The sequence below is a fragment of the Scleropages formosus genome, chromosome 13 (assembly GCF_900964775.1).
Source record: "Scleropages formosus chromosome 13, fSclFor1.1, whole genome shotgun sequence".
Classification (NCBI taxonomy): Eukaryota; Metazoa; Chordata; class Actinopteri; order Osteoglossiformes; family Osteoglossidae; genus Scleropages; species Scleropages formosus.
This window is the reverse complement of record NC_041818.1, coordinates 5,606,256-5,628,832: the sequence shown is the minus strand read 5'-3', so window position 1 is coordinate 5,628,832 and position 22,577 is coordinate 5,606,256. Positions and strand designations below refer to the sequence as shown.

Genomic DNA, 22,577 nt, shown 5'->3' with positions numbered 1-22,577 from the left:
CCCTGCCCTAGGTCTATGGGTGGAGTCACAGGACAACTGCCAGCATGCCTCACATAGTAAACATACACAGGCCCTCCGTCCAACAGAAACAGAAAACCCCAAAACATGACCCCTTTCCATCAGGGTAGCAACGTCAGATGACCTGAATGACAATACACATTGTAGTTGCTCCAGCTCTTATTCAAGAAAGTTGAGTAAAACCATGTAGACTGAGTACTGAAAAAAACAGCTTCAAAAATCTGGAAGGATGCATTAGAAGAGCCTTTTCCTAAACACCACTACAAATAATCATACACACTTTATTAATTTCTTTATAACCCTGCTCTAATCTCCCACCACAAGGAAAGCAGTAAATAAATCCCACAGGTAAAATTTAAAATACAGGAAAACAACTTTATATTTGTAATATTTCTTACCAGGCAACCTTTTAAAACCATTTACATTATCAATAAATACATTTCCATTTGAATATTTTACCCCGGTTTCATTTTGCAGTCATTTACACTAATACAGATGCGTTTCCAACAAAGCAATGCACTGTCAAAAATGTGCGTTTCATACAGCCACAGTATTTAGTAAATAGAAATACTCAATTTTCCATTGGTCATTCAAACATCTATTTATAAAAATAAACATTAAGGTAGCTAAAGAAAGGAAATTGCAAAAACACCGAATTAACTTGTTTCCCGAGATGAACTGAAAAAACCCATCTCCAACATTTAGGCTAATGGCAAAAGCATGGTCATAAACCACTTTCAGAATAAGACAGAAATGGGTTATAAAAGTTCCAGGCTTACATTTCTTCATAAGGACCTCGCTTTACGATTCATTAAATCATTTTCATAAGTAATGTTCTAATAAATTGCTTGACTGGAGTGTGGTGGTTTCTCACAGAAATGACTTCAAGCTCAAATCCCACAATTCCCTAGGGCTGAGATGGACACTGAAGGAGGTGGTTGTACTCCCGTTCATCTCTACTAGAAGGCAGCGCGGTCGGCTGCACTTCACCGGTGTGGAGTGGAGAGGAGTACAGGAGGCAGCAGTTAGGGCTCCCTGTGTGGTCAGCGCAATGCTCAGTTCACACACACCCTGGGCATCACGCAGTCTGATGATTGCACATCACAAAAGTCTAATCAGTTTTGGCTTCATATTGCAGCCATCCACAGAAATCCAGTTATTTTGAAATGAACACTTAGGAGGAAAAATAATAAGGGGAACAGTGACAGAAGGTATTTGACTAGACATGAAATACAGTTCAAATACCTGACAGTATACAGTATGCTTTCTCATGTCCACGGCGACGCAAGTTTGCTTCACCTGTACAGAGAAACGGGAAATCAGCAGTGCTCCTGAATATCCTGTATTCCTTCACACAGGACACGCAAACACATACTCATCCTTTTGCGGACACTGAACGGGTATTAACACATCCGGTACACAATAATCCCTACGAACAATCCCAGCAAGGTACTTGTTTGACCCGTTTGGTTTCTTGCATCTCTCAGCTTGTCTGGAATTCTTCTGAACTCTGCACAGTCCTTAGAAGCTGCAGCATCATCATCTTCATCTAACTGCACTGCTTCAATGCTGAACTCATCTTGAATGATTTCTGCAGTATCAGAGAAAGGGACAAATGGTCTACACAGGTGACTAAGAAGGGGGTGTGTCCTTGTGTGCAAAGAGACATCTACAGCTCACCTTGACAGGTATTTCTCCTTTTATGAAACATGCCAAATAAAAACAAAACTCACCTGATCTGAAAACAATGCACCCCAGCCTATTAGGAATCCATCTCTATGGTGACAGAAGGGTCCCTCTGAATGGCTGAATGAGATAAGATACAGCAGCTGAACAGGCATGCATACACAGCCACACCACAACAGATAACGTTTCATATTTTAATAAACATCTTACAGTTTAACATTAACGTCTTTAAACTGGAAATTCACTCCTCCCACATCTAGACTCTTGTGACACTATACTGGAAATTGATCCCTTAGAACATTATCTCAATTGCACATAAGGTTACATGCCTTTAAATGCACAGCACTACTCACAACCAAATTAGCCCCTGTGATTACAATATGAGCACCATTTTTTAAAAACACTTTTCCTGACAGCAGTTAAATATTTAGTGACACAAGCTTAATTTGTCTCTAAATATATGTTCATAAGTTAAAATAAACAAAATGGGAGAATCAGACAGTGCAGTAAAAGCAGGGTGAGCTGCAGTGTAATGGAGGAGTGCATGGGGACAAGGTTTTAAAAAGGTGTTTCACCTTATACTGTGTTTTTCACAGTAAATGTCAAATCTAGTACTGAGGAAGCAACTGATACATCATGTTTGAAAGCATATAAATCATCTCCTTGCTGTCAAAACAGTGTAATAATAGGAACATACTTCAGTTTATTTGCTGGGTGGTTTCTGTACAACTCCGATATAGCAATAATAAATGAAAAATATGCAGTGTGTCCTTCGAAAAGCGACCCGATGCCCCTTCAGTATCCATTCAACATCAGAGTTTGTTCTGCTTCCTTTAATGGAGATGGGCAGAAATGAAGGCCATTTTTGACCTCCAACAGACAAGTTTTAGAAATAGATCAGTGAAGAAAATGCAATTAAAATGAATGTAAAAACCTGGAAATCTTTGTATCTTTGAGAATTCACAAATTCAATGTTCATACGGCACAAGTGCACCAAAAAAAATGTATTTTTCTGCATAACAATAATAACCCCAAATATTTAAAAAAATTTTCATCAAAAATTATTTGTAGTGAGGGGGGCACAGTGGTGCAGCGGGCTTGGCGTGGTCCTGCTATGCGGTGGGTCTGGGGTTCGAGTCCTGCTTGGGGTGCCTTGCAATGGACTGGCGTCCCATGCTGGGTGTGTCCCCTCCCACTCCAGCCTTGTGCCCTCTGTTGCCGGGTTAGCCTCCGGTTTGCCACGACCCCGCTTGGAACAAGCCGTTTTAGACAGTGTCTGATTATTTGTAGCTTGTGTTTCATTCATTAACACTAACCGCTTGTCCAGTGCCAATTTGCTGTGGTTTAGAGCAGCGCTCCCTCTAAGGTATGTGCTTGTGTGCCCGCACTGTTTGTTGACCATGCGCATATGGAAAAACATTGAGCACGTGTATAAAGCATCAGTTTTCCAATCATAAAAAATTTAATGGAATTGACAGTCAGTATAAATTGCCTGATGGTTACCTGCCCTGGTGAGGTAGATCAGTATAACAGAACATGCATGAACTCATAAAGTCACTATACTTTTGAGCTGTTTTCAGAGATGCAGTTTCTTTTTATTATTTTAATTTATACTATGATGGATTGTATAACTTCATAATGCCACATATTTCAATTTATGGTTAAAACTCTTGCACATTTACATTTATTTATTTAGCAGAACTCTATGTAGTATTATCAGCCTACACACCTTATTCACCGCAGTGACTTTCACTGCTAGATACACTACTTACAATGGGTCACTCATCCATACATCAGTGGAACACACACTCTGTGTCACTCACACACTATGGGTGACCCTGAACAACATGTCTTTGGACTGTGGGGGGAAACCCACGCAGACACGGGGAGACCATGCAAACTCCACACTGACAGATGGGGATCGAACACAGCGCTACTCGCTGTGCCACCGTGCTACTATGGTGCACAAATAATGTATTATGCAAGGCTACTCCTAGAAGTTAAAGGAAATGTTGGTATGCTTGAATCCCATCTCCTGCTATGATGCCCTTGAGCAAGGTTATTACCCTGAAATCGATACAGCACAAATGATCTATCTTTATAAACGAGCAAATCAGAGTAAGCAGCTTAACAGTTGCTTTGGAGAGAAGTGTCATCTAAATGATAATATTGAATGTGCCGTTTCCTTTTTCATATATTTGCCCAATTGAGGGTTGTGATTAGCTGACACGATCAATGTGAGAGGAAGTAGCAAAGACTTATAGGCAGTTGATTTTATTATGGTAGAAGTACAGTATCCACAGACTTTCACTGAGTCAGAGACAACTAAGTGAAGTAAATTTAGTAATCAGGTTAAAGTGTCATACCGAATCAGCCCACTGTATAAAAAAAGGGTACATATATTCATAAGCCCTTGTGGAGTTTGCACGTTCTCGCTATGCTCATGTCAGTTTCCTCCAAGTGCTCTGGTTTCCTCCCAGACGCGCTTCATGTGAACCGGTTAAACTAAATTGTTTTGTCTTAGTGTGTATGTGTGCTGGGAAAAAAAAAAAAAGAGAGATGGACTTAGAGCCTTGCAATGGACTGGTGTCCCAATCAGGTTGTACCCTGCACTTCTGGGATAGGCTCACTGCACTGCCCCCCTGCATTAGGACAACAGTGATCAGTGAGTGATTTTTTTAAATGCCAACATTTATGTTAAATTGCTATAGTGTTATAACCGCATTTTCTTTTTTGTAAAGTGCTTTGAGAAGCCGCTTTTAAATGCAGTGTATAAAATAGTTTAATACAACCATACTTAAAGCAATTACTTTCTTTAATCATTGAAGTATTCTTATTCTCATCCATCCATCCATCCATCCACTTTTAGTAACCGCTTGTCCTGAGCACAGCCACACTGAGCATTGGGCACAAAGCTGAGGGGGGGGGGGGAAGGTACGCTCTGGACAGGACACCAGTTCATCGCAGGCTCTTAAAGTATCATTTGTGATGAATATATACACAACATCAAATTATGCAAAGTTAGTCTTTTGCCTTTGGAGAGAATTCTACACCTTTTATCACTTAGTCCCAACCTAAGTAATACAAGGCATAGCTTTTATCACTAAGTAATAAACAGACAAGTGAGGTTTTCCTTTGCCTTTTCAACTTTTCAGCACTTTAGGGCTTATATTATGATAGGTGACTATTACGATTAAACTGACATGTAACAGTTTCTTTTGTTTTTTTTTTTCCAAGTTCTTTCAGCACTTCCTTTAAAACTTTTACTTTAGGGCTCAAGTTTTAATAGATTTTTTTCTTAGGAAAAAGTCACAAAATCTGAGATGCTACGGAGCAGGTACAGGGCTATGAGACACCTGATCAGGAGAGGCTCCGCTTGTGTGATGTTCAACATCAGCAAAACTCGTACTTTGAATAGAAATTTCTGATCACATAAGGCTTTTCATATAAGTGTGAGTCGACAACTCGTTATGAAAATTTCAGAACAACAATGTAGAGCTGGAAAATATGCATTTTTAAGGCTTAAAATTTACTGTGAAGACATACAATGCAGTTAATATATTTAGGTTTCAGTGCATTTTTCATGAAGCACATTTCAGGAATAATCAAAACAATTTTTCATTGACATCTAGTTATTATAAAGCTCTTTTAGCGCTCGAAGATAAAGTAAATTTGCCTTTTAAGTCCACTGTGAGGTAAATGTCCACTAGAGGGAGGCAGAATTGCATAAAGATGATCATTATTTATCCCCATTATACCTTTATAAGTTTAACTCTGATTTGTTTTGAAAAGTGAAGGCAGTCCAGAAAATACTCTCCCCTTGTTTTACTTACATGGAATATTTGTGAAATAAACTATACCACAAACAAATTGCATGCCTTCCTATAACAACATGAAGACCATGATTATCTTTTACACTGTTAGCCTTCTTGACATCTCTTGTGAATTGAATAATTATATTTGCATAATGAGTGAAATTCATTCTTGAAGATCCGGTCATGAAGACAATTCTCAGAAAAAGAACAATAAAGCACCGTTAATTTAAATGAGGAAAAAAATTAAAGCAACCCTAAGCCATAACGGTTAGTCCATTCCCACCCTCCACACAACACGCAAAATTCCTGCCGTATCTATTTGAAAACAAGTCCAGAATATAATAACTAGTCTGGACAACTTTAAATCCAGGGTGAAGACCCACATGTTCAAAGTTGCTTCTGCAAAATTGTTTTGTGTGCTCCTTTAAATATCCCTTTTCATCATCTTGTCGTCACTTTATTTTGCTCCTGGACAGAACAATGACTAGCCTTGGTGGCTCACAAGTTTTTTGGCTCAGTCTGTGGGGATTTTGCATGTTCTCTCTCTGTTTGCATTAATTTTTAAAGTGTTTTGAGAAGCTGCTTTTAAATGTGATATATAAAGATATAGTAACACTCATGTGGCAAATCTCAATTGCAGATTGGTAAATGCTTATAACCCCTCTCTGTTGAGCTACTGGTAAAGTATCCTTTGCATTAAAAGCACAGTATATTCAAACCACAAAGTCAATCATAATTTTAATGCCTTTCAAGGAAATTCTTCTAGATAATTGTCTTCACAAATGACATTTGCAGGAGCAGTTATTCCCTGCATGGGTAACAGATTCTTGCAACGTGCCTCATGTTTGCTGCTTAGCTGAGGCTGTTATCCAAAAACGCACCACTTCTTTATACAGGTGTGTATTTAACTAAAGCCATTTTTGTTTCGCACCTTCCTAGGACTTGAACTGGTATACTTCATATGCCACACATCCTTCACCTCTAGGCTACCTGCTACACTACACATAGCAGATTGTGTTAAGCAGAATCCGGAGTTACAGATCTCAAACAGGAGCAGGCTCTGTAAAGAGGCTTACAGATGTACCTGTGCCCCTTGAAAAACAAGAGGTGTGGTTTACTTCAGTATCTCTAAACCCCTCACTCATTCACAGGGATGTCTTGCCACTGATCCACTTAGTAATCAGAGCTCAAGGTTTGCTCTCCGTACTCGAAGACGGGACGAAGGAAGGCGATACGTCTTCAATTTGTTGAAGACACATTATACAGGACAGCTGAAACCCAGCTTCACTGTCACATTAAACATTTGTGTCACACCAGTTCAGACATTTAAGTTACCTGTTCAGTTACGGAAACAATGTGTTGAATGACCAGTCAAAGGCAATGGGGACCCTAGTATATATATGAGTAAAGTATATTATATAAAAATATTTTTAGTTTGTTCCATATGAACAAGTTACTCAAAATATAAAACGATATTTTCTAAATGTCTACAGGAAGAAGGTTAAGAAAATTATATAAATCAGGCATTAGAGGTGCTGTGTAGTGTTACTAACAAATGACTCTAGATCTTGATTTGACAGCAAGATCTATTTACAGTAGCATAAGGGTATTCATTTTATTAAAGCTGTTCATACGATTTAAATCAAGTTAATCATTCCATGTGCAGTTTCTCTCCGTAAGGACTCAAAAGAAGTCAGGTTCAAATGCCACATCTGCTGTAGTACCCTTGATCAAGGTACAAACCTTGAATTGATGCAGTAAATTACCCACCTGTATAAATGGGAAATCACTGTAAGAAGATTAAAACTATGTTGCTATGCAGAAAAGTGTCAGCTAAACAAATTAACAGTAGTAATACTATTTTTACTTTAGTTGTGGTATTAGATTGATCTTAATGGATGGTTGTGAATGGCTGACACTGTCATAGGAAGTGAGAAATATATAGCTGCTCTGTTAAGAGTAAAAGAGTGTGTTAAATTGCAAGGAAATAGCAAAATTGACAGATCACTGAGGGATATAGAAGAGAGATACACTTGGTGTCACAGATATATATATGTAAAGTATCCTTTGCATTAAAAGCACAGTACATCAAACCACAAAGTCAATCATAATTTTATATATATATACACACACACACACACACCAATATATTTATACACATATATATATTTTATATATATCTGTGACACCAAGTGTGTGTCTCTCTTCCAAACCTTCTAAGCTGTTCTAAAGAATAAAATACACATTATGGACACACAATGACCGCTTAACAGGCAAAAATGCCATTTTTCTAAATAATACAGATGAAAAAAATGTATGTTTTCTCAAACCATTGTATCAGTTTTCGTTGTATGGGACCTGCTATGAGGTTTGGGGGGGTTGTGTATGTGCGGCGCGGAGCAAGTACTAAAGCAATAGATTTGTGTGACGAGAACCCAGGAATCAAGCCAAGCACCAGCATATGAAGGTCTCACCTTTGGCCTATGTACTATATGTGCTAATATGCCAACATCTCTCACTGGAGGAAGGACAATGACCTCTCGGCACCCACATATGCTTATGGTTTTCTAGATGTGAAGTGCAGTGGGATCTTCTCAGTTGCACCTGTATTGCTCAGATCGCTCGTCAGTCACATGATCCTGCTAGATTCTGGGTGCCTCTAGTCAGCAGGGCTTCTGGTCACGCATCTAAACTAACTGTATTCAGGTAGATAGGTGCAGGCAAGATGAACCTTTGATCCAAATGGCCCAAACAGTATCTGTCTTCCCCCAGCTGGCAGGTTCCACTTACCGGCACCCTCTTCATCTGATCCGCCATCCTCCTCCCAGCGCTCCTCATTAGCTAATAAAGGATTGCGGGATTCACTCTGGCTCCTCATGGGGAAGTAGTGACCGTCACCCAGGCTGCCAAGTGAGCGATGATATGCGAGTGAATACACTGACCTTAGACAAAGAGAGACTGTCCCATCACAGTGGCTCCAAAGAGTCACATAATGAAAGGGAGAGGTCTACAGATGCATAATACCCCTTCAGGGTGAACTCTTTCCTACCTCCCTGTATTCACCTTCAGCCCACACTCACTGTGCTGAAGATGAACCTTTTACTATCTAGTAAACAGCATAATGAAGCCTCAGCTTTTGGGATCTGGCTAGAACTTAGAGATTACTGAACAAAACCTAGCAATGCTTTAAAATTACATCATGGTAAAAGACAATTACATGCTGCAAACATGTATGTAACTATGCCATACAGTTCTTGAGCTGCAGTACTTGTGGCTATCTCCTGCCAGGTCAGCTCCTGTCAGCTTCCAGGCATGAAGAACACTTTTTGCTGGAACAATGAAATGAAAAGACGTACCTTGTGAAAATGGGAAGGAGCCAGAGTTTCCTCTCTTCTCCAAAGACCTGTAGCAGGTTGCTACGGAAGCCAAGATTGAAACCATTCTTGTCAGGTCCACTCTGGAAAAAGGGAGCTGAGAAGGCCTCTGGGGGGGGGGGGGGGGGTGTCAGAACACAGAGTTATGTTAAGTTTAGCGTGTGTGAACTTGTGCTACTGCAGGTATTGGCGATTGCTGCACAAAAAAAGGGGAAAAAAAAAAAAAAAAAAAAATCATCCAATTGAGCCTGTTTTTGGACAGCACTGGGCAAAATTGACTCAGAGCCCCCAAGTTTTTACATTTCTCCGCTTGTATCCGCGATCTTATTCTTTTGGTCATCACCCAGAGTTGATGACCATAGGTGAGGGTAGGGACGTAGATCGACCAGTAAATGGAGAGCTTCGCCTTATGGCTCAGCTCCCCCTTCACCACTACAGACCGGTACAGCGACTGCATAACTGCTGCCACTGCTCCCAGTCTATGGCCGATCTCATGCTCCCTTCTTCCCTCACTCGTGAACAAGACCCCAAGATACTTGAACTCCTCCACCTGGGGCAAAACTCTCCCCTTACCTGGAGTAGCTGAATTTAGTAGCTGAAAGTCATAAATACAACAACGGTGGGAAAACTGTTCCTAAGTAGAATAGCTGTAAAAGTTTGACTTAATTTTAACTTTTTCTGTATTATTCGATGGATTCAAGCCACCACTTTGAAAACCTCAATATTTAAAAGCTGCAGTAGTCAACTAAACCCACTGCTCTAACAAATGCTTATTTTAACTTGAAGACTCTCAGATGTCCAGCATCTTCTGAGCTTTCATCTCAAGCCTGTGGGGTCAATGGAGCCCCCTCGCTGGCAGACTGAGAGACCACTCCCCACTCACCCAAAGTAGACCTGTTTTTGGCCACCAGCCAGCAGTGGTAGCCGAAGAGGAACATGAGGCTGACAAAGAACATGAGGGCCACGAACATGAGGAAGAGTACGTGGAACTTGGCCGGACCATTGGGCAGCTCCCCCTGTGACAGTTGGGAGGTGGAGGTGAGTATTAGAATCAAGGCAGACGTAGGACCTTCGGTAAGCTAACCCAACCCGTCTAGTCACGACACCCTCTGGTTTATATAGACATAATCAATATACAATCAACTTAATTACACTAAAAGAAAGCCTAACTATTGCCTCCCCTTTCTTCAAAAGGCACAGCAGAATACTGTACACCACATTGGCCTAATGAGGGTATTAGCTTCACGGACCCCTTTCATTCGTTGATCCACCACGTGAACGTTGAGCTCTGAGTCACGTGGCACGCTCTCAAACAGTGAACTGTAGAAGAAAAAGGGAACAGCACTCACCACCCAGAACTTGAGGAAATACTGAAAGGATGTTGCAGCAATGAAGATGCAGTACACCATGGAGTATGCGAGAAACAGCAGAAAGAACTTGTAGTTGGAAAATCCCACACAGTTGTTTACCCTAAAAGGGAAGAAATTTTTTTTTTTTTTTTTTTTTTGGTGAGGGGGTGCAGACAACCTGAATGCAAAAGATCATCTTCAACATGATCAGAAGGCTTCTATTTTCAGCACACAGTAGACAACCGCTTACCATGGACAATGATGATCCATTTTGAGGACACACCTGAAACAAACAAATTTGACATCCTTGTTATCAAGTCATGTCCAGTGGGTTTTTATTGTCATTCCTCTTTACAGCCTGTATACAGTGGAATGAGATGTTTCTCCAGGACCATGATGCGACACAGAACAGTATGCAAGACTGCATAAAGCGCAAATACACAACAGTGTGAGACGAGTGCAGGACACTAAATATGCAGAACAGAACAGTCGATACACAGGACATGGTTACGTTTACAATAAAGTATGAGTGCTTCGTTGTAAGGATAACCCTAGACACAAACTCTCTACTGAAGTGCAAGTCATCCAGAGACCTTTCACATGGCTCAGGATTCTTTCAAAAGGCTGACAGGGCTTAACCGTTGGTCTTGCGAAATGGTTTCCTGTTTACTTATGTTTGCCAAAAAAAAAGGCAATGTTATTCGTAGTAGTCGCACATGAGGAATACGTGTCCAGCTCAAGACCCCCGCTTTTATGACTTTCTCTTGTTACACACAGGTAACAGCGAAGGGAAAGCAGACCTAGGAACGGTACACACCATGAGTGAGCCCAAATCGCACCAGACGGACAGTGAAAACAGGGAGCACATTATTAACTGGGCTATCATATGACAAGTGACTCCTTGTGCTTTTCATCACTGTCCTGCAGTTCCTGTTCCAGGAGTGAAATCACCCGAAGCCAGCAGTACAAAGCCTGCCTTGCCCACGCCTGGGTCACATACTGCAGTGACAGAGAGCAACCAGAATCTCACTGATCTGTGAATGCTTCTTGTGTCTGATAGTGTTCCAGGCAATAATCCACTTTTGGCTTTTAAGAAAATGCCACAGAAAAGGTCTTGAGCTTTTCAACGATGAGTAATTCTGGGTTTCGACCAGCAGTAGTCATCTTCAAGAGCGAAGCCCAGATTCAGACCCGCCCAGTTCAAAAGTCCCTGTTTCCTCTGACATTCTCTGGTCACCCTGTGCCAACCAACCATGAAGAAATGGATGCACACCAACCCTTATTCTTCAGATATACAGAGCAGTATGAAAGCAGGAGGGTGTGGATGAGGAGGAGACACTTACGTTTCGCAGACAGAGCAGTGGTGGCAGCGGTCTGGCTTTATCACCTGGCAGCGGTCGCAGAACCTGATAGCTGGAAATACAGAGGAATGTGAGTTGCCAGCAGGGGCCATTCCATCACCTACTCGCTCTACATACACAGATTAACCATAATCACTGGTGTTCAGGCCACAGATTCTGCTGTTTCCTGCCATCGGTGGGCTGCAGTCCAGCAGCTGTTCCAGTTCTATATTTGTCAGTGCCAAAAAGTACTAGTGCGATCCAAACAAAATGTACAACATTTAGTAAAAAGCAGGATTGTGGCCCAGCTGCATATATGTCCAGGCCCAAAAGTTTCAGAGGGAAAACGTGGTGTCGTATTTCAGACTGATTACAGTTTGAGGAGATTATGTGAAGAATACTTTAGATTTGTAATGATCACTGCAAAGCGACTAGGGATCTCAGTTACTGTAATCTGACAACCCCTTTGCCACTGTCACCACAGGCATCTACAAAATGACAGACACCACTCAAACAACACTGGTGTGAATACATACCATCAAAATGGCAAGATTAATGAAGCTGTTACAAGTTGAGACTGATTCAGCAGCTACAGAAATAAAATTGAGACATAAAGGATTGGTACTTTTTAAAATGTTCTTTGACCCCTTTGAGGTTTATGAGGGCTACACAAGTGTGGGGGAAAAAGAATGTCTCCGCAGACATGCAGTGAGGGTGCGTCAGGATAGCATCATCCACCGCGCTCTTTCGAGGTCACCTGCCTCCAGATGCTGCGCGTGTGAAGACGGGAAGTTTTCTCGCTATCTCAATGAGGATCTGCTTCTGTACATCGGGCCTCTCTTCCAGTTCATACCTCTCCTTGTCCAAGTACGAAAGCTGAAACTGGGACAGGAAGCAGCCCAGATAACCAACAGCAAACACTGATATTGGGAGCACTGCTAGATACACACTACTTACAATGGGTCACTCATCCATACATCAGTGGAACACACTCTCTCGGTCACTCACACACTATGGGTAAACCTGATCAGCATCTCCTTGAACTGGGGACACGGGGAGAACATGCAAACTCCACACAGACTGAGCAGGGATCGAACCCACACCCTCTCACACCACCCAGGTGCCGTGAGACAGCAGCGCTACTCACTGCGCCACCGTGCCACCCTAACGTCTCAGGCTCACAAGGTTTCCAACCTCTTCATTTAATATTAGCCATGTTTACCTGCTGTACTGTAACACAAGTGCTGTGCAGGCCCTTGTAACACTACACAGGTGAGATATTGACAGATGTTTCAAATAAAATCATCCCAATTCTAAGAAGTACTCTTACCTTCTTTGATGGGGAGAAAGGAGGTGTAAATATAGACTTCCAGTAGGTCCAGGAAAACATAACAAAGCAAGCATGGAACACGAGGAGGTAGGCCACTGCAGAAGGGAAGCAAAAAGAGAGACTAAATCCAGTTTCCAGCATTTCGCAGCATTGTTGAAACACCACAAAGCCGCACGAAAACATCAGAAGCGCCCGTCACATCAAGAAAAACACTTCCCTCCATTTATGCTGAACCAAAAAAAAAAAAAAACAGCTCACCTTTTTCCAGTGTGTGGCTGATGGTGACTGCAAACAAAGGAGACAATTCAGGGGAATTATATATATATATATTCTTTGCCAAGACATTACAGTTTTAAAAATTATTTAAATAAATTTCAGGAAATGCATTGTGTGACACCACTGCTCCCCCTGAAGGTATTCATACATTAAAATTAAAAACATACTGGACATATTTTCACAGAAAAGTTGTGCATAGCTACCAAATAATTTGGCAAATTCAGACACTTTTAAAAGGTGAAACTCCTTACTTGTGACATTTCTTCGACTAGCTGACTCATTTTCTCTCGTCCAACAACGCCTTCAACTCACTGACAAATTAATATTGATAAATTTTTAAACTTCGCACTACAAAAGATTAATTTTGCCGTTAATATCCGCTAACGACTAGTTAATAGTGATTTCCCCCCCACACACACACACTTCCTGCTCGTAGCCATGAAGCTAACAGTGTACCACCCAAACAAATACCATGAAGCCCGAAATGTGCAAATACTTACACAAACAGAGCTCAAACACGTAGGCATAATAAGACCACAAGACTATAGACGTGATGATAACAACAGGTATCCAGGAGAATATTCTTTGGCAGCATCTCAAACCTGCCGACAGAGCCATGTTCACAGCGCCTCGGGGGCGACCATCTTCTCGGCGCTCGATTACAAAGGCTGATGGCTGAGCGACATCTGCGTTCTATTGGTACGACCGGCAGGAGCGGGAGCGCGAGGTGCCGCGGTGGCTCTGCGAGAGCTCCCTCTGTCGGGCGCTGGGGGAACCGTCGTACCCCCACATCGTCTCAAGTGTTTATTACTCAGCAGTGCCACACATATGGTTTCCGCACAACGTATAATAACACAGGTAATAACAGCAGACAAATTGCTGCCACATCCTAAACAAACCCGCGGACAAACCCAATCTCATCAAAGCCTAACAGATGCAGCTTAAACAGTTCAGCGGGGTTCTCGTAAAACCGCTTGTAAATGTCATTCTTTTGCGCACATATCAAAATGCAAGCAATCACGCAATAGATAATACAAATAAATAAAACATCATGACCAGTTAGAAGCATTTAAAAGCACAAATTAGCGTAACGATCCCCGCTCCCCTCCCGGCCGTGCCGGTTTGCTCGGCCTGCATGACATCAGGCCTTTGAACCTGCCGCCCCGACAATAGCTACGAACTTGATGAGGCCCATAAAAGAAAAATGTGTATTCGTGGAAAGATTTAACTTTCGAAAATACTGTTCATGCTCCACTGGTTGGCCCGGACTACAAAGTCTTGTTCTGTTTTTGCTTTAAACACACACAAAAGAAAAAACGATCTTCGCTTGGAGGGCAGTTGACGACATTGCCTGAGATAGCAGGCCATGCTAAACCAAGAGGTGTCACTGCAAGACTAGGAACGTGAGGTCTGTGGTGCAGGAGAAACTCTGTTATTGTGCGGTGCAGAGGTGCGGGGCAGTCGCCCTGGCACTCACACGCTCCCGTGATCTACCGTAAGCATGCTGGTGTCAAACGCAATGGCCTCTTTGTGACCATGTGCCATCGGTATGTACATCGGCTCAGCTCCTCTTCTTCAGGTCATCAGATCATCTCTGAGATCCTTCACTTTAAAACCTGTGGGCCTCTTATTTTGATGATCTGACTCTTGGACAATGATTTAGGCTGGGGGTTAGGGGTAGGGGTTCGTGTTATGGATTAAGGTTAGAGCTAGGGGTTACGGTTAGAGGTTAGAATTAGGGGTTAGGTTAGGTTTGGGGGCTAGGGTTTAGAGATGGGGGTTAGGGTTAGTGGGTAGCCTTAGGGTCAAAGGTTAATTTGAAGGGGTGAGAGTTTACAGATAGTGGTGGTTTGGGGTAAGAGGTTGGGTTAGAGTTAGGAGTTTGGGTTAAGGGTTAAGGATCCAGGTTATGTTAGGGTTAGGGATTACAGATGGGTTAGTGTGTTAATGGTTAGGGAGAAGATTAGGGGTTAGGGGTTATGAACGGGATTTAGAGTTAGGGTTTAGAAGTCATAAGCATCTTCCTCCAGGTAATTACTGTGTCATCTTGGGTGTTTCCTGCGTTGGCACACAAGTTAATCCGCTTTCCTTTTTGGAAACGTCTTTACTGTGTGATGTCCACATCTGTGGGGCTCGTACTATTTCCCCACCTTGAGCATAAAACAAGGTAATTGCCCTGTTTTGCTGAGCGTGGTTGGCACACACTGCAGTGCCTGGTGATCCGCAGGCACCCGCACAGGTGAGCACCATACCACTCAGCCCAATCTGCCCAAGGTAAGCCTTCGATGAGACAAATGAACTGCCAAAGCTCATCTCCCACGATGACTGCTCTGCTCGAGACAGCTGTCCACCTCTGCAGAGGGATGGGCTGTCCATCAGCACATTGCTGGTCGCTCTGCTATAGATCAATCGCGAGTGGAAAAACAGCAACGGTCTCCAAATGAAAGCATCGGCTCAGAATGTAGAAAGGCAAACATCTCAGATCAACAGGTTTGAACGCAACCCAAGGCCGGCTGCTGGGGAAGCGTGTTCCCACAGATTCCAGGCTGCCGAGACTGGAAGGGGGCCAGGTTAGGCGGAAGTCATGTGTGGCGGTAGCGCCGGGAGCCAGGAGGTAATAGTGCTCTTGCATGGCAGCATCCTGAGGACACAGGGTCCGGTCACTGATGCCCCCAGGAAGACCCTATTCTCGGACACGCTCTCTGCCGTCAGTCGGGGGAGGGGGCAGATTAGGTGAATAGCTTCAGCCCTACTAGCTTCAATTCTCAAAATTACACCAGAGCTAAGACATCTACGGTAAAATGTGTTTCTTTACCTGGGGTTGGAATGGAGACGTGCGCCAGATGTGTGTGTCGTCCACCAAGTGCAAGGAACTTAAACACTTTTCTACTTTACAGCGTTGCCTGAGGTCTGTATTTAGGTGGCACAGTGGTGAAGTGGGTGCTTAGATGGTGCAGCTGGACATGGGTTTGATCCCCACTCTGTATGGAGTTTGTGTGAATTTAGGCTCTGGTTTCCAAATATGTGTTTCAGGTGGATTGGTGTCTCCAAATTGCCCGTTTGTAGGCATGTACAAACTGAATTATTGCCGATAAACACTATTGGGAGTACTTTTTCACTTACCATGGTGTGTGTTACCTTGCTCTGCTGTATAGATATGTAATCATTAACTGTTGCTTTGGAGAAAAGTGTCTGCTGAAAGAATCAATGTCGGCGTAAATGTCATGAGAGGACAAAGGACAGAGCACTGAAAACAGGGAAATTTAATCATCTCCAGCTCTGCTATTTGGTCGTCCACCTGCGAACACTAAGATTCAGCACTAGTCTTGATTATTTTTTAAAAGTCCTGTAAAGGTTCAGTTTTCCATGAAGTAATCTGTGTGTGTGTGTGTGTGTGTGTGTGTGTGTGTGTGTGTGTGTGTGTGTGTGTGTGTGTGTGTGTGCGCGAGTGGTGTGTACGCACTTGCATGAATGCTGTTACATTTCCAGACATTCTATTCCCATCTGCTTGTAGTCGTCTCTAGAGGACTGTCCAGATGGTTGTTTTCTGACAGGAATATGGCATTCCCTCTTCATTCCTCTTCATTTGTCCTTCATTCCTTCTTCAATCCTCCTTCATTCCTCTTTATTCCTCCTTTTTTTCCTCCTTCATTCCTTCTTCATTCCTCCTTCATTCGTCCTTTATTCCTTCTTCATTCCTCTTCATTCCCCTTCATTTCTTTTCATTCATTTACATTTACATTTATTCATTATTCATTTAGCAGATGCTTTTGTCCAAAGCGACGTACATCTCAGCAAAAGTACAATTTATGCATTACATTAAGAGAAGGAGACATAGCTGCAGACATGAAAGTCTCAAGCAAACCTAATTTGTAACCTACCACTTGCTGCACCAAGGTTCATCGTTCAAGTAGGTATTTTTCCTCCTTCATTCCTCATTTTTTCCTCCTTCATTCATTCTTCATTCCTCCTCCATTCCTCTTCATTCATCCTTTATTCCTTCTTCATTTCTGTTCATCCCTCCTTCACTCCTCTTCATTCCTCCTTTATTCCTCTTCATTCCTCCTTTTTTCCTCCTTCATTCCTTTTTCGTTGTGTGTCATTCCTCCTTCATTCCCCCTTTATTCCTCCTTCATTCTTCCTTCATTCCTCCTCCATTCCTCTTCATTCGTCCTTTATTCCTTCTTCATTTCTGTTCATTCCTCCTTCACTCCTCTTCATTCCTCCTTTATTCCTCCTTCATTCCTCCTTCATTCCTCTTCATTCCTCCTTTATTCCACCCTCATTCCACATTAATCCTCTGCATTCCTCCTTTATCCTTCCTCCATTTCTCCTTTATTCCTCCTCCATTCCACTTTAATTCCGCTACATTCCTCCTTTATCCTTCTTTCGTTTCTCCATTATTCCTCTTCATCTCCCTGCATTCCTTTTTATTTCTCCTTCATTGCTCTTCATTATTCCTTCACTTCTCCCTCATTCCATGTTCATTCCCCTTCATTCTTCTTTGTTCTTCTGTCATTCCTCCATCATTCCAAGTTCATTCCTCTTTATTCCTCCTTCATTCCTCTTCATTTCTCATTAACTCCATGAGCACTCGATCACACATGCAGTTCCTTGACAGAGTCACATAGGACACACACACTGGACAGACAATCATGTGTGCTCTAGCAATTAAAGTGCATTTGTATTTCAATTTCCAGAAGTGAGACACATTCATTTTAAGACTTGATGGAGCAGAGAAACAAGGTGAGAACTCCAGGCAGAGAAAACCCAGGAGAATAAACACATGACCCCCTTTTCTCTGTCCCAGAAATGGTGTAATACTGAATATACTTTCATAATTAAAACGTCACATTCAGCTCATGTCCTAAGAGTGTGGTTCCCAGACTACCCCAAACACAGTCCTCTCCTAGCCTGATAACCCTGAGCACTAGTACCTGCTCTGTTAACTAGAACAGTTGTGAATGTATGGAAGTTAAACATTTTATTTGAAATCAAAATGCTAATAATAAAATATTCAAATAATAATTCAAATAATAGTGTTTCTTAAGAGCAGGCCCTCACTGGTCTGCTTGGTGTATGAGTATTGAGTATAAATGGACTTGGACATTATTATATCAAACACACACACATTGACTGAAACTGCTTGCCCCAATTGGGGTCACGACGAGCCGGAGCCTAACCCGGCAACACAGGGCACAAGGCTGGAGGGGGAGGGGACACACCCAGGATGGGACACCCATCCGTCACAAGGCACCCCAAGCGGGACTTGAACCCCAGACCCACCAGAGAGCAGGATCCAGCCAAAACCCACTGCACCACCATGCCCCTTTATACCAAACAATAATGGATTATATAGAGGTGCAATTTATAGGGGCAGCTGGTAGTATAGCGGTTAGCGCTGTTTCCTTGGGACCCAAAGGTTACAGGTTTGAGTCCCTCCTCCTATTGCACTACTCTTGGAGCAAAGTGATTAACCACACCTGAATAAATGGGTATATAATTGTAAGTTGCTTTGGAGAAGAGTATAAGTTAAATGAATAACTGTAAATATGATCAATATCTAATTTATACCATGCACCAAAGTATGTAATCTATAATTGGCTGTACTCACAGATTATCTGTCTGCATCCAAATCTCTCTTTCTGTTATTGTAATGCACTTTTTGTATTCTTTGTGAAGATGTATGTCACGTTGAAGAAAAGCATCTGCTTTTGAATAAATTAATGAATGTAAATGTAATCCAAAACTATTCCACCTTAGTCACTGTTTTAATGATACTTCATATTTTGCTGTTGAAATAATCTCTTTATAACGCTATAATATTTCTTTTTTGAGAACATCTTGTAACCCAGAGGAATACCCAGGTGACCCTCATTTAGGTCACAACCCTGCATTTGGGAATTACTAGAACCAGATTCTGGTGTCTGCAGCCCTAACCCTCCGAAATATGTAAAAAAGCCAGGTAAATTCTAATGGAATTATGTCCATTGACATGATGGACTTTATTATAACCCTAAACCATGTGACTGATGGAGAAACTGAAGAAAGAAACGTTCTTAGCAAATACCTGACAATTCTTGAATTTTTGCTTCTGAAATACAACTAAGAAGTTTTAAGCTTTATTAAATTTGTCTCACGGTCATGTTTTCTTGTTTTTAATTTTTTTCCTCTTTCGCAGCCCTCGGCACTCTGCCTCCAGTGCCCAATGGGAAAATCACCACTGGGAACCCCTGCCTTAGCATATCAACCAATAAGCAGCAGGTACAAGACAGATACATGTCTGGCTTTGTTCTTCAGAAGCAAATTCAGAAAGAATAACTTAATGTCATATCATGAGCAACAGAACCAAGAATGCTATAATAGGATCACGCTGTCACGTCCGGTGGTAGTGCGGATTGCGACTTGTATTGCTGTGTGTCCAAATGCATAAAAAAGGGGATATTCACACGTGCAGAGTGGATATAGATAGTATATAAGTGCACAGTGCAAAGTAAGGATGGAGTTCCAATGCGATACGAGGAATACGGAGCAAAGAGGTGTGCTGAGTGTTTACATAATGTGAGTCAGGGCTGGGACACGAGACCGGGACAAGAGGACAGAGGACTGATGCAGACAGTAGTACAACTCGGGACTGGAACACAAACACTGTGAGAATGGGACTTTGGAAGTGACGGAATAAATCTACATGAGGATCCTGGGAAATGCGGTAAAAAGCTGATACGAATCCACAACTCGATGTTTGTACTTCATTCCTTTTGTAGTGTATTCATTAAGTTCTGGTGTTCTGGTGCAACTGAGCAGCACGGTGGCACAGTGAGTAGCACTGCTGTTTCATAGTGCCTGGGTGGTGCAAGAGGACGTGGGTTTGATCGCCACTCAGTCTGTGTGGAGTTTGCATGTTCTTTCTGTGGGTGCTCTGGTTTCCTCCCACACTCCAAAGACATGCTGTCCATGTTCACTCATAGTGTGTGAGTGATGGAGAGAGTGTGTTCCACTGCTGTATGGATGAGTGACCCAGTGTAAGTAGTGCATCTATCAGTGTATGTCACCTTGGTGAATAAGGTGTGTGGGCTGATAACACTACATAGAGTTGATTGGAAGTAGGTCTGGAGAAAAGTGTCTGCTAAATAAATAAATGTAAACTGAGCACCCCCAGGGTGACATCCCTCCTGAGTCTGCTTCTCAGGCATCATGACACAAACAAATTTTACATTTTTAAAAACAGTCGGGTTTGCGCATGGTTTATTGCATGATGTCAGCAGTATTTCCAAAGAAGCATATAAAAACAATAGCACCAAGTCTGAGATGGACTGGTGTCCCATCCAGGGTGCACCATATATTTCCTGGATAGGCTCCAGACTGCTGTAATCCACAGTTGGACAAGTGGCGAACGATAGTGAACGAGTGAGAATGGTGTTATGAAAATGACATTTCTCCATTTTATAGGGTTCTCAACAAACACACCAGCAGCCAACACTCCAGCTACGCCTCGACTCTTCGGGACTTCAGAATATCACTGCGCTTACTCATATGGGCCAGATGAGCAGCTGCTTTCAGACAGCGCATCTCCATCTGGCTGGAAATGTCTCACTATTAAACCCAAGTCGTTACAGCATTCAAAGCCTCCAAACTGACGGATTCGCGCTTCTTACTCAGTTTCTGCCAAAATTCACACAGAGCATAAGAATTAACAATGACAGGGTAGGTTGCTGCCTCATCCAGTGCAGGAGAAAATAAATGAGTCTCGGGGTGGAGTGTGTCTTCCGCTGTCATGGACTTTTCAGTAGGGCTGGATTTTTTATCGTCACAGCCTTTAGACACTTTATTTTTTATTTTTATTTACTGCTTTTCTCACCAGTGTGACGCAGCTTCAAGAATGGTACAGTAGAGATGGAAACGGTACAATATAAATATCGCTTTGGTGTGGCGACACATAGAAACCTATCTGTATAAGACAGCTGGCAATTGAGGAGAGAAACCAAAAAAAAATTCTCATCTGTAAAAAAGGAGGGAAAAATAAACCTCTGGGGGTCTAACTACCAGTGACTGCCCACCTGTCCTTGCCATTCTAATGTGACTACAGTGGACCTGTGTGGACAAGTCTAGCATAGGCATCCCTCAGTTTACGAAATTAATCTGTTCCTGAAAATGATGTGAATCTGGAAATTTCATATACTCACACCCTCTTTCCAATTATCTTAAACAGGAGAAAGATAATGTGTTCTCAACCCACTCAAAAACACAAACCACACACACACACACACACACACACACATTTTCAGAACCGCTTGTCCCATACAGGGTCGCGGGGAACCGGAGCCTACCCGGCAACACAGGGCGTAAGGCCGGAGGGGGAGGGGACACACCCAGGACGGGACGCCAGTCCGTCGCAAGGCACCCCAAGCGGGACTCGAACCCCAGACCCACCAGAGAGCAGGACTGTGGTCCAACCCACTGCGCCACCGCACCCCTTCAAAACACAAACCAGTTTTCCCAAATATCACTAGAACACTGTAAAAAACCTGTAGCAATCAATGATTTCAGCACAATATAAAACACTTGCACATTTAAAGCTCTGGGGTAATTCCCGCTTTGCTTTTTAATTGATCAGTTCTCTGCAGGGGGGTAGGGTGGTGCAGTGGGCTCGGCGGGGGCCTGCTCTCTGGCGGGTCTGGGGTTCGAGTCCCACTTGGGGTGCCCTGTGATGGACTGGCGCCCTGTCCGGGGTGTGTCCCCTCCTCCTCCAGCCCCCGGCCCTGTGTTGCCGGGTTAGGCTCCGGCTCGCCGTGACTCTGCTTGGGACCAGTAGCTTTAGCCAATGTGTGTGAGTTCTCTGCAGAATAAGCAATAAACCAAGTAGAGATTTGCTGGCATTTATTGTGAACTACTTTCTAAAACTGCACACTGTTGCTAAAATGTGCAAACATACCCAAAACCCCATCTGTTAAACTTCCCTTGTAAATTGCACTGGTGTCTCTACAATCATACAAGTAAATAGCTCACCCAGTATGACCAACAGGAACTCCTGGGGAATTTCATACACTTCTCATGATTTCAAACTCTGTTAAAGCAACACTCTCATATTGTTAAGACAGCAAGAGATGGAGATCTAGATGCAGACATGCCAACTGCAGTACATTACTAGACTTCTGCTTCGCTTGCACGATGCATGACTTTCAGTGTTTTTTTTTTGTTTGGATCTGCTTCAAATAAATTTTGTTTTATTGATTTTTTGTAACATAAATCAAAAATTTATGCCAATAGCCATTATGCTGAAATTTCAGATAAAGAGAGTACATATATTGAGGGATGCCTGTATAAAGACCAGAATGTCCATCAGGGAAGAGCTATAGTCCACAGATGCTGAAGACATTGTCCAGGCCCAC

General features: G+C 42.6%; 1 protein-coding gene across 3 annotated transcripts; it reads right to left on the bottom strand.

Moving 5' to 3' along the window:
* Positions 1–17: 17 nt before the first annotated feature.
* Positions 18–13,840, bottom strand: LOC108925432 (palmitoyltransferase ZDHHC15B-like). 3 transcript variants are annotated; one of them, XR_001965407.2, is made up of 13 exons: positions 13,689–13,840; positions 13,171–13,197; positions 12,913–13,007; positions 12,344–12,464; positions 11,586–11,655; positions 10,493–10,525; positions 10,243–10,363; positions 9,777–9,909; positions 8,876–9,002; positions 8,310–8,422; positions 1,752–1,824; positions 1,264–1,609; positions 18–1,105 (listed from the first exon to the last, which is right to left on the bottom strand). XR_001965407.2 is itself a non-coding variant. In XM_018737340.2 (13 exons), the coding sequence occupies exons 4-12, from the start codon at positions 12,970–12,972 to the stop codon at positions 1,781–1,783; spliced, it is 822 nt and encodes a 273-aa protein (XP_018592856.1). In that variant the 5' UTR covers positions 12,973–13,007; positions 13,171–13,197; positions 13,440–13,499; positions 13,689–13,744; the 3' UTR covers positions 18–1,609; positions 1,752–1,780. The 3 variants fall into 3 exon arrangements, 2 of the variants coding, with proteins under 2 accessions (XP_018592856.1, XP_018592855.1); XM_018737340.2 differs by adding an exon at positions 13,440–13,499 and having other exon boundaries at positions 18–1,609; positions 13,689–13,744; XM_018737339.2 differs by having other exon boundaries at positions 18–1,609.
* Between the last annotated feature and the right edge of the window lie 8,737 nt (positions 13,841–22,577).